This window comes from Poecilia mexicana, unplaced genomic scaffold (assembly GCF_051168715.1).
Source record: "Poecilia mexicana isolate PSO_F unplaced genomic scaffold, ASM5116871v1 scaffold_13, whole genome shotgun sequence".
NCBI classification, from domain to species: Eukaryota; Metazoa; Chordata; class Actinopteri; order Cyprinodontiformes; family Poeciliidae; genus Poecilia; species Poecilia mexicana.
In genome coordinates, this window is record NW_028263382.1 from 5,407,152 (window position 1) to 5,419,678 (window position 12,527).

At 42.4% G+C, this 12,527-nt stretch overlaps 1 protein-coding gene across 2 annotated transcripts; it reads left to right on the forward strand.

The window, feature by feature from the left end:
* The first annotated feature begins 455 nt into the window (after positions 1-455).
* gmnc (geminin coiled-coil domain containing) lies at positions 456-5,755 on the forward strand. Of its 2 annotated transcripts, XM_015013098.2 has the most exons (5): positions 1,498-1,594; positions 1,842-1,954; positions 2,430-2,509; positions 2,704-2,820; positions 4,276-5,755. In XM_015013098.2, exons 2-5 carry the CDS (start codon positions 1,861-1,863, stop codon positions 5,008-5,010), a joined length of 1,026 nt encoding a protein of 341 aa, XP_014868584.2. In that variant the 5' UTR covers positions 1,498-1,594; positions 1,842-1,860; the 3' UTR covers positions 5,011-5,755. The 2 variants fall into 2 exon arrangements, with proteins under 2 accessions (XP_087867650.1, XP_014868584.2); XM_088011524.1 differs by lacking the exons at positions 1,498-1,594; positions 1,842-1,954 and adding an exon at positions 456-734.
* The last annotated feature ends 6,772 nt before the right edge of the window (positions 5,756-12,527 follow it).

The window sequence follows — 12,527 nt, forward strand, 5'->3', positions numbered from 1 at the left end:
AACTGCAAGGTTATTTTCAGGTTAACTCACCTTGAAGGGGAAGTGACTGAATCCGGCTTTATGCACAATTCTAAAATGTTTAATTCATAATCTCAGAATCGGAAGAGAACTTGATAAATCAAACTTTCAGTAATAAAAATGATTCAGAAAATCCCGGAGCTGTTTGGTAATTTCTCTCATTTCCATCTGGACCAGCTGCCTGAACCGTTCTGGCTGTTTGGTTTCTTAGGATTGATTGTTAAATAACATTTAGTTGGAGCTCAATATTTAACTCAGTATTTAGTTTGAAACTGGCAGTTATAAATGAATGAACGGTGAATGAACGGAACTGATTTTGACGGACTAAATAACCAGAATCGTCCTGTTAGTTTTGACTGAACTTCACATGTTGGGTTTTAGGAGGCTACCTGTCCCCAGGTGAGTCTGACTCGCTCAGCTCTTTCTGCGCGCTGATTGGACAAGCCGGCACGTGCGTGACTGCGGGAGGTGACACCTGTTGCTGCGCGTGGGAGGAAATCTCTGCAGCTTTGCTCACACTGAACTCACATCACAGGCAGACATTCACCCGCTCACCAAAGTTTCCTCTCGTCCTGCAGCTTTAGGACCAGAACCTGGACCTGGACCCGGTTCTGGTTCGGCACTGAGGATTTTTCCCGCCTCGCTTCCCGTCCCTGTGGTTCCTGGAGAGTCCGGTGCGCTTTACGCACAGCGCGGAGGAGACGCGGCGCGTTCAGGTCTGAATCTGACGGCGGTAAAGAGCTGCTCGGTTAACCGGTGGAGGAGAAGCTAAGTTCAGTCTTCAGTTTCACTTGTTTTAGGAAAAGCTTCGCCTTCAGCTCGTCAAACTGAAGATCATCCAGCAGAAATCAGCTGTCAGAAAAATTAAAGATGATTTCAGATTCCAACCTGCAAAGTCTGAACGTTCAGTTTTAAACCCAACATTTACATGAGACTTTGCTTTTAAACGTTTATTTATTATTTTATTGATGATCTTTTGTTGAGAAAGTTTGTGCTGTTTTATGACATTATTGTGTAAATTCCGTGTCAATCTCTTTAAAAGCATCAAATCTTAAGAAACGATGCTGTTTTAGTCACTTTAGGTTCACACTTGATTTAAAATCCTTCAGTAGAAGCTGCTGTCAGTGCAGGATGGAAGAACTGCATGACTTTAATCAGACTGTGGACAAACAGGCAGCCAGTAGCTCTGAGGTTATTATTAGAATGGAAGAGGGAAGGAAGAAATTAGGAATAAAAATCAGCAGCAGCCAAACTGCAAGACTTTCCCAGAAAATCAGAACTTTCTGGATATTTGAGCTTTAAATCAGTTGGCGGGTTCCCTGAACAACCTGGACTACTTTGGAACAGATTTTCTTTTCTCAGTGAAATGATGCAGTAAATTTATCATCAGTAAATGTTTATTTATTTCAGCTATTTGCAGCAATTCTGGTCTGGACTGCAGGAAATCTGGATATGAATGTCTTTATGTGACATGTTCAGCAGGTCTGCATGTCGAGGCTCTGAATGGCTCAATCTGAAGAGCACCACAGCATCATACTGCCATCGCCGGGTCTCCTGCTGCACAGAGTCACTTAAAGTAAGTTATTTCATTACACAGAAGCTGATCCACTTCTGTAGAGGGAGTTCAGTTAGAGCTCTACCTGTAGGGGTCAGTGTTTCTGTAGTTCCTCTCTCTGCCTGTAGGGGTCGGTGTTTCACCTTGAAAACATCCTGCTGTTTAGGCTGAATGTGTTTATAAGGAATAAATTAAACTTCTTGGTTCTCTGTGGGGGTTTCTTCTCAAGCTGTTCTTCTTCTTCTCTTCTTGGTCACTTCTTTGGCAGCGACATCGTTGGTGTTTCCATGGAAACACTGGCCTCTATGTGGGAACATGAGCATGACCCCACCGACCTCTGTGACCTCGATGAGAGCAGAAACATGCTGTCGTCTTTGTGGGGTGAGTCAAGCTAACGCTAATGTTCTGGACCTGACCTTGACCTGATCCCGCCCCCATTTGTAATTCAGCCAATCACAGTGCAGTATGAGCAGGTCTTTATTTATTTATCAAACAGATTGATCCATTCCATTCTCTAAAAATCAAAGATCATTTTCTTCGTGTCTCGTCAGCCGGAGTTGGTCTGATCCCAGCTGGATTCTCCTGACCTCCTCTTCCTGACCACAGGGGGCGCTGTTGTGAAGTCCAGATCTATTTAAATCATGTTTTAAATTCAGATTCTTCATCCTGCCAGCAGGGGGCAGGGTTTCTGTACTTAGATTAAACGTTTTATTGTCTTACAGTAAAAATCAGACTTCAATGTTCAGTCAAATCCAACATGGTCGCGTTATTAAAACCTGTCGACTTTAGAGGTTTTGTTTGATCATATGAAGGATTGTTTTTGATGATTACATCATTTCCTGTGTGTTTCTGTCAGAATCCAAGTGTGCTTTCACTCCCTCTGCTGGCCTGATGTGGACACAGCAGCTCTCGCCTCACCTCCAGAGGAACAAGCAGGTAGACAACACCTGTTTACTGTCAGGTTAACATCAAGTATCATTCAGATTTTAGTTCTTATTCACTTTAATACCTGCAGTTAAACCAGAAAAGAGATCATAAATCGTCGTTAAATAAACTGAGTGCAGATCATTGAAGATCTGGACCAGTTTTCAGTTTGTTTCTGGCGCTCATGATTCTTCTTGTGCTTCCAGCTGCAGGATGCGCTGCTGCAGAGGGAGGAGGAGCTGGCCAGGCTGCAGGAGGAGAACAGCAAACTCAGAGGATTCCTCAGTTCCTCTTTCGTGACGAACCTGCAGGAAAAAGCGAAGGTGGGTGATTGGACTGAGCCTGTAGTGAGGAAGGGATTACAGTGATCCCTCGCTATAACGCGTTTCACCTTTCACCATCTCGCTGCTTCGCGGATTTTTTTGTGCAGTTTTTTTCACAGTGCATTGTGTTCTGCGTCCTGATTGGCTAAACAGTCTCCGAGCTCCTTCTCTACCTGTGTGGCAATACAGTATTTAAATATAAGTAAAACAGATTGGCCATTCAGGAGATGAAAGCAGAAAACTTTGAATGCCAGCTGGAAAAAACTGTAGCCAGAGGCAGCAGAACCCGACCGGAGGCTCGGTTGACGAGATCCGTCGCTCTGCCGTAGATCCAGCTGTGAATCTCTGGGGCAGATTGGAGGAGACGCTTTAATGACACGACTCCGGATCACATTAAGGCCCGATTGATGAACATCCGCTGACCTGAAAACAGGTTTTGTTCTTCGGTCTTAATGTAGAGTATTTATTTATGCTGTATAATAATTGTAAAAACTAAAGGATTTGCGGATTTCACTTATTTTTGGAATGCAACCCCCACGAAAAACGAGGGATCACTGTACTGAGGTTCGGATGTCCGGTCTCAATGTGTGCTGCAGATCTGGAGAATCTGCAGCACACATTGAGTTTTGACTGAGGTTCCTGAGGCTTTTAGTTTTGGGACAGAAAAGCTTTAAGGATCGGTGTGTTCCCAAAGGAAGAGCTGTGTGTCGTGTAGGTCAGTGGTTTACAACTCCAGTCCTAAGCATCAGTTTCCTGAAACGCTTAGATTGGAACCAGAACTCCATCATCTGCTCCACCTGCAGCTGCTGTGGTTCTGAGTCAAACCAACCTGTTCCCCTCCTGGCCTGTGGGGGCACTGCACCAAGAACCACTGAAGGAAACGACACAAAAACCTCTGAAGACACTGAGAGCAACTTCCTTCTTCACCAGATGGAAACAAGATGGAGGCGTCAGATTTTAGTGTTGGAGGATTTCTCTTTAGTCTTTGGCGAAAGACCAGGAGCCATTTCTGCTGCTAGCGCTAGGCTAGCATGTTAGCTTTGGTTGTATTTACCCAGAATGCCCTGTTCTGTAGTCCACTTCCTATTTTTGGAGCGGTCTCTGGTCCACTTGGCGTTCACATTCAAACCAAACTTTGGTTCACTTTGACCGAACCCAGGCCGAGGTTTGGAGGGCCAGAGGTCAAAGGTCAGTTAACATTCACAACCAAACTTTGATTGCCCAAAGAAACCTTAGACAGAGATTCCCTTCTTCTGAACCTCCAGAAAAATGTAAATAAAGATATTTAGAGCACAGAAGGATGAAGATAAGGCAACACAGAAACAACCACTCACACTCATCCTTAAGGACAATTTATATAGAACCGTTAGCCTAGCAGTCATGTTTTAGGACCGAGGGAGGAAGCTGAGAGACATGAATGCTATCTGAGTCTGTCTCATCTGTTCTGCATCACAGAAACTGACAGCAGACAGGAGGAATCTGAAGAGAAACCAGAGCAGCTTAAATCATGAACCCTCCGAGGTCAGAGGTCGTCCGTTCCCCAAGCAGATCACTAAGAGAGTCTGCCGAAACCTGACTGCTGAGTTCTGCTCTGAGTCCTCTGCCAGGTCAGCCTCTCCAGAACCAAGCCTGGATCTCTGGGTGCTGCGAATGTTGGGCCTGAAGGACCAGAACACCATCGATACGTCCAGCGAATCAGAGTCCAGCTTAAAGGATCTGGTGTACTGCGACGCCTTTGGTTCTCCGGTGTCCACTCCATCCTCTGTCCACAGCTACTGCCAAACCGCCGCAGGGGAGACGGACCACCCGTCCTCTGAAGGCACCTTTCCTGCCAGGCCAGCACCAACCTGCTCCGGACCTGTCGGAGCCTTGCCTAGCTCTGCGCTGACAGAGATCTGCTCCACCAGAGGCATCCAGCTGCTGGAGTCCAACTGGACTCCAACCGAGCAACTCTGCTTCACCTCCAGGTCGTCTTCCGGTTCTGTTCTGAACAAATCTCAGGTGTCCTCTAGTGGCTGCAGCGCTACGTCATCACAGTCGCTTCACAAACCGACAGATTTGGCTTTCAGCATGTCCCTCAGTCCGTCCAGCAGTGTGAAGACACACAGCTTCCCCCAGGGACAGGCCTTCATCAGGAAGGACACGGGGGGCCGGTGGAACTTCACATGGGTTCCCCGACAGGAACCATAGCTGACACGGAGGAACTGTAACCGGCCCGAAGGAACCATAACCGACCCGAAGGAACTGCATCTGACCCGAAGGAACCGTCACCGACCTGAAGGAACCGCAATTGACCCAAAGGAACCGTAACCGACCCGAAGGAACCGCATCCGACACGAAGGAACTGCATCCGACCCGAAGGAACCACATCCAACAGGAAGGAACCATATCTGACCCAGAGGAACCGTAACCGACCCGGAGGAACACGAAAGAACCATATCTGACCCGAAGGAACCGTAACCGACCCGAAGGAACCGTAACTGACCCGAAGGAACCGCAACCGACCCGAAGGAACCGTCACCGACATGAAGGAACAGCAACCGACCCGAAGGAACCGCAACCGACCCGAAGGAACCGCATCCAACCCGAAGGAACCGCATCCGACCCGAAGGAACCGCATCCGACATGAAGGAACCGCATCCGACATGAAGGAACCATCACCGACATGAAGGAACCGTCACCGACATGAAGGAACCGTCACCGACCCGAAGGAACCGTCACCGACATGAAGGAACGTCACCGACCCGAAGGAACCGTCACCGACCCGAAGGAACGTCACCGACCCGAAGGAACCGTCACCGACCCGAAGGAACCGTCACCGACCCGAAGGAACCGCATCCGACCCGAAGGAACCGTATCCGACCCGAAGGTTCCCCCTGCAGGAAGAGACACCTGCTGTCTATAAAGTTACTCAATTAAAACCTAACAGCAATAATTTGGATTATTTCATTTGAACAAGAGTAAAAAATGGGGATCAGTTTTTCAAAGTCTGTTTTCATGATGGTAATCAATTTATAAATGTCAGATTCAAACAAAAATATTTAACAATTTAATTAGCTCCAAATTAAATACTAAATATTTAGTTCCCACCCAATTATTTAGTGAGCAAGTAAACTATTTAGCTCCAAACTAAATATTTAGCTCTTAGCTAGACAAACATTTAGTTACCTCAGAGATAAAAATGTCATTTACAAACTGCTTAGCTCAGAGTTAAATGTTTAGCTAATGTGCAAATTCAATTCCAGATAAGTGGAAGTAGACTATCAAAATAAAAGGTGGGTCTGCAGAAATTTGGTTTGAACCAAATATAGCTTACTGGCTAAATATTTTGCTTGCAAAATAAGTGTTTTTCTTGTAACAAGATATTTGGCTTGTTAACTAAATATTTAGTTAACTGTAACATTTATAAACTTATGAATAAAATGGTGAAAATATGACTTTGAAAATTTAACCCCCCTTTTTCTTATGAGTCTACATAACTGAAATTACTGCTGTTAATTTTTGACAGTGTAACTTTACAAAAGGCGCTCCATACAGTTCTAACTGGTTTGTTTTTTTATAAGTTGATCTGTTCTGGTGACTGAATGTTTAATGTAATTTATATCCTGCTTTGTAAACTTTTATTCTGACCCAGAAACAAAACAAAAATCCAACAAGATTCTCAGATGCTGAGATGCTGAAACAAACCAGAACACAATCCTTCCGGCGTTTTCTGGACTCTCTGCAGAGAAGAAATAGAAATACCAGTGACCAGCCTAACTGTGTTACAGCCTGCCAGTGGTGAAAACCAACTTACGACCCGTTTAACTTTTAAAATGAACAAAACTGCCTGAAATTTAGTCTTAATGTTGAGATGCTTATTTATTTAACTTTGCTAAACTGCCAGTTTGATAAACCAATGAACCAAAACATGGTGACCACCAGCTGAGAGAGAGCCAGGATAACGGCCGAAGAATCCCTGAACGGGTCGGTTCTGTTCGGCTCGGCAAATCCTGGGCTGGCGTTTTCAGGGGAGCATTTCCACCGCCGCTTTGATTCTTACTGCGTTAACGCCACACTAGATATGCTAACTAAATATTTAGTTTGCAAGTTGAATATTTACCTGGCTACTGAACACTTTAGACTTGGAGCTACATATTTAGTTAATAAGCAACTAACTAAATATGTTAGTTAGTTGCTTAGCTTGTTAACTAAATATTTAGCTTACAAGTTAACCAGGAGGCTTGTAAAAGAGACCTAGCTGTCATCAGGTTTTTATCTAGTTTCATAAAGGTTAATAAAAAATAATAAGCAAATACTTAGCTCCGAACTACATATTTAGTTAGCGAGCTAAATGTTGGATCCATGCTGATTTTGTAGTTTGGTAACTAAATATATAGCTTACTATTGATATTTTTAGTTTTAGAGCTAAATATTTAATTGGCAAGCAAAATGTGTAGTTTGATAACTAAATATATAGATTGCAAGTTATATATTTAGCTTTAAGCTAAAGATTTAGTTAGCCAGATAGTATTTAGTTAGCATGCTACAAAATCAACATCGAGCTAAATATTTAGCTCTGTGTTAAATCTTTAGCTTGCTAATTAAATCTTTCATTTTGGACCTAAATTAGCAAGCTAAATATTTAGTTTTGTGCTAAATATTTAATTGGCAAGAAAATTATTAAGCCTGCTAACTAAATATACAGTTTGCTAATGGAACTGGAACATTCATAAATATATGAAATATATAATGAAAGTATGACTTTGACAAATTAACCCCCGTTGTTTAGTTTTCCTGCAAACTAAAAAACTAATTTATTGCTGTTAATTTTTGCCAGTGTAACAAGTCTCATTAGACTTGTCTTGGGACTTGTGAACATGCTAGCTAAATTATGATCCAATTAAACGTTCCAGGACTGAAATAAATCGTCCAGCAGAATAGTTTGGTTGGTGGTTATTAAGCCTCGGCTTGTTGGGGCCAAAAATCAGATCCTGTCCTAAAAAACAAGCAACAATTTTACGACTGTAGGAGAAATTAAGACCAGTTCATATTAAAACATGAAACTTCCTCTGGAGCAAAAACAGTTTTCATTAAAACAACAGAAATAAATTATTTTAAACATTTAAAAACAGGCTAAAATCTAAAAAAATTAACATTTAGCACCACATTAAAAAAGATTGTCCAGTTTTATCAGATTTATAACTAGTCGAACATTTCCTACCACTTAAAATCACAATAAATGTCGTTTTACATAATAAAAACAGTTTACAGTTGGTTTACATTTTGTTTCTTTTAGAAACGTCGATGAAATAAATCCAGAATGAATCCGATCTTATTTTTTGCATTAGCTGCTAGAAATGAAACATGTTTAATCTTTTTATATCTATTAATTCAGTGAGATAATGAGCCATAAATGCTAACCATGCTAACCATGACAGCCAATGAAATCGCCTTGCTAATGTGCTTTAAATACTGTATGTCAGATTATCTGTGCTGTTTTTATACACGAGTTTTGATTTAACTGAACAAATAAAATGTGTTTTGGGATGAAATGTGTTTGTTGTCGACCCAAAGTGACGATTCAGAACGTGAAGCTGTGGTTTCAGAACTGATCCATTCATTTGTTGCTTCAAGGCAAATTAAAAGCAGATTTCATGTTAGCTTCGCTTCATTGGCTCAGAACAGAAACACAAACAAACTGGCCACTTTTCTCACTTTATTCTCCTACTACTCTCCAGTTCTCATTATTTTCTGGTTTTTGAACAGTTAACTTCACGAAGAACTGGAGACCGGATCAGGAGTTCTGGATCAGGATTTGAAACAAAAGTATCAGATTTTTAAAATCCGCTGAGGTTTAAATTAAAACTCCAGGATGAAAAATTTCATCATGAAAGTTGATTATTTTGTGGTTTGGATCGGTTGGATCAGAACCAGAGTGTCTCTCCATCTTTAGCTCAGTTACCAGTGAAACCAGTCTGACCAGTCTCCTCCTGGGAACAAAGCCCCTGCGGCTCTCCGGGGACCGGCCCTGATGATGGCGGGTTTCTCTTTCTCCCAGGGGGTTCCCAACACAGGGTCCCGGTCCCCTGAGAGGCTGTGGGGGCCGAGGGAAAGTCGGGCCGGGTCGTAGTCGGAGTCGGGCCGGCGGAGCGGTCGGCCTCTAATGACAAGGTGGGAGCTGCTGCAGATGTCCGACAGCTTGGAGGCCGGATCAGGTCCGGAGGCGCCGCCGCCCCGGAACCTGCCAGGAGGGCCGGTCCGGGTCGGAGAGGGGTGATTAAAGAGGCCGGTCGGCTGAAACCCGACCCGGCCCGGCCGGCCGGGGGAACGGCCTCTCCACCGAGTTCTCGCAGAACCCGACAGCTCGGCTGCTAATGAGCCGCCTGCTCAGCCAGTCCGACCCGCTCCGGAGCCACGTTCAGCTCTGATCAGCCAATCAAAGAGTAAATGTTCTGAGGTGCATCCATGTTATGTACATTTATAAAGCTAAGAGTTTTAAACAAATTGTTCAACAAGCAAGCTAAATATTTAGCTTCAAAGTAAAAGTTTAGTTAGCAAGCTAAATATTGTTAGCCACTTAAATATTTACTTTCAAATTAAAGGTTGAGGTACCAAGTGAAATATTTAGTTTGAAACTAAGCATTTGTCACAAAGCTAAATATTTAGATAATATGCTATTTAATTTACCGATAACCAGAAGTGGACTACCAAAATAAAAGCTGGGTCTTTGTTTCATGTTGCCTTTTTATCATTGTTTATTTTCTTCTTAAACATCATTTCGGTTTAAAACAAAGGACGATGCATCAGCATCGAAGGAATCAGCTCATCTGCAGGAGTTTATGTAGAAGTTATAAACACACAGCTTTTATTTTGATTGTTTGTTTTTCTTATTGGCAAGCAAACTATGCCTTAGCTAAGTATTTAGCTTTAGCATCATCTGATCCTCTGACATGTCATTTTTGAATAGCAGATCTTTGATAGTTTTTCTGACCCAACGGATCTCAGCAGAACGCTGATTTTCTCTGGTTTTCTCTGTCTTTGTGAACTTTATTGATCTCTGATTCTGATCACCTGATTGATGAAGAATCTGTAGCATCAGGAATGCAGAACAGAGATGCAGACGTGGTTACAGATTGACCAAGTGAGCGCTGTGTCTTCACGCTAATTACTTCTAGCTAATGGGTCATGTATAAGTGAGTGGATGCTGCTGACCTCTCACCTTTGGATGGAGTGATCAGCGAGGGAGAAAACCTGATGAGGAATGAGAGGATTCCTGCTGCAGGGACCGGATGAAGAGCATTCAGAGGACTCTGGGGATGCACTGGAGGAACTCGATGTTTTTCATCCTAATGACTCAAAATAAAACACCATAATTAATGAATGATCAGAGACTGGCTTTGAATAAAACTTAGCACAGCATTTTCTGATTCTCCAGGTTGGATCGATTAATAAGAACCACTTAGAGGTCTCCAGAAGAAGCTGGATGCCATTTAGCTCTTTGACTGATGAGGAGCAAAGTTTCCAATACGGAGACGCAGAAAAATCATTTCTAAACTGGTTAAAAACCTTCACAGCTGCAGACTTAATGCACTTTAATTATCAGTCTGTTAGCATTTTTAACAAACCAGAATCTAAATGAAAGTGCCAACATTAGTCTGCTGAAGATTTTGGATCTAAACCAGGTCTGGTTTTGTGTATTTTCAGGTCATTTCCAGGTCAGGGTGACTCTCTGCCTGAAGTGGACCGGTTCCAGTCTCCTGGTGTTTGACATTTCTAGGATATAAACTAACTTATCTAATTGTTTTAGTCATTTTTGAGTAGCAGATCTTTGTGAGCTTTTATTCTGGATCTAGAACATAAACCATAATCTTCCCCCAGGTTTGAGTTTGGGCCCTTTAATGTTTTCTGAATAAAAAAATGTTTGTTTTTATGCAGATGACGAATAAATGTAACATTATAACTTGCAGATCTTAACTCACCTCAGTGTTTCACAGTGTCTGATGATGAATATTTCCTAGAGCTGATTAAGAGTTCATTCCCACCAGTCCTGTTCAGTCAATCTAATCCAACTCCAGTCTTTTTGTTTTGTCCGGTTTAGTTTGGTTTGATAACCAAAATAATCTAAATTTGATCTGCCTCCAAACCTCGGTCTGGGTTCCACTGAAGTAAACTCTGGTTCACTTTGAATGTGAACACCAACCGGACCAGAGACCACTCCAAAAGTAAGGAAATGGACTACAGCGCAGGGCATTCTGGGTAAATACAACCAAAGCTAACATGTTAGCCTAGCACTAGCAGCAGAAATGGCTCCTGGTCTTTAGCCAAAGACTAAAGAGAAATCCTCCAGCCGCTAAAATCTGACGCCTCCATCTTGTTTCCATCTGCTGAAGAAGGAAGTTGCTCTCAGTGTCTTCAGAGGTTTTTGTGTCGTTTCCTTCAGTGGTTCTTGGTGCAGCGCCCCCACAGGCCAGGAGGGGAACAGGTTGGTTTGACTCAGAGCAGAGAGAAAGAGAACCACAGCAGCTGGAGGTGGAGCAGATGATGGAGTTCTGGTTCCAGTAGAACAGGTGGAAACAGTAAAGAAGGGGAAATCTTGAATCTAACATCCTTATGGATGTTACTTTGGCCATTAGCCTCTACCTGAACCTATCAAAGTTTTCTTCTTTGTGAAAGCCGATGGGATCTATCAGGACTGACCACATTCAGCCAGAGATATCAGAACCAGAGCGTCCCTGTCTATTGTGAAGTAACCCAGAGAACGCCTCCTGCCCTCTCTAATGCCTGCTCTCATATTGAAATAAATTAAATGTCTGCAACAAGCAGCAGATTTCTACTACTTCTACATCAGCATCCAAACTGCTGCAGTTCACCTTCACAACGTAGCATCAGAACCAGCAGAAAGGCCTGTGAGGTCCACGAAATCCCATAAATCGTTCTGCCTGTGGTGCAGTTTAATGGTTAATGAGTCTTAATGGGATCCTGTGTGATGATGAATAACTGCACACTAACTGCTGTTCAACACATAACACGCCAGCTAGCAAAGATTCATGCTTCTACGCACATTACAATAACCAAAAAAGCTAACTAATGTCTTTACTTCAAATGTTTATGTTGTTTAAAACTTAAAACTAGTTTCCTAACAAACTACGAAAGGGTTTTCCAGATCATGTGGTTATGTGGTTTCATTATGCAGTCATTTCTAAAAGTAAAAGTTTATTATACACAGATGGTGATCGCAAAGTGTTCAACCAGAAACCCAACAAAATAGACCAAAAACAAACACAATACAAACAACAAAAATATTTAGTTTGGAGCTAAATACTTTGCTAGCAAGCTAAATATTTACCTACAACTAAATATTTAATTACAAACAAAATATAGTATTTAGTTAACCAGCTAAATCTGGATTGGTAAAATAGTCTCGCCTATGGCACAAAACTTTCTATGATTTCTATTTATAAATTTGATTATTTTGTGCAAAGTGTCCTGAGACAAACTTTGTTGTGAATTGCTGCTTTATAATTTGTTCAGTGACATTTAAACAAAGAAGTTATGAAGAAAACGCAACATGACACTTCAGTCCCCATAAACCTAGAGGGCCCCATAAAGCAGGTGACTTCCCTGGTCCCCACAAATACAGGAAAGAAAACATACTTACACACACAGAAATGATGGATGGTGCAATAAAATTAAACTTTGTTTTTACTCCAAAGAGCCGTGGTGTT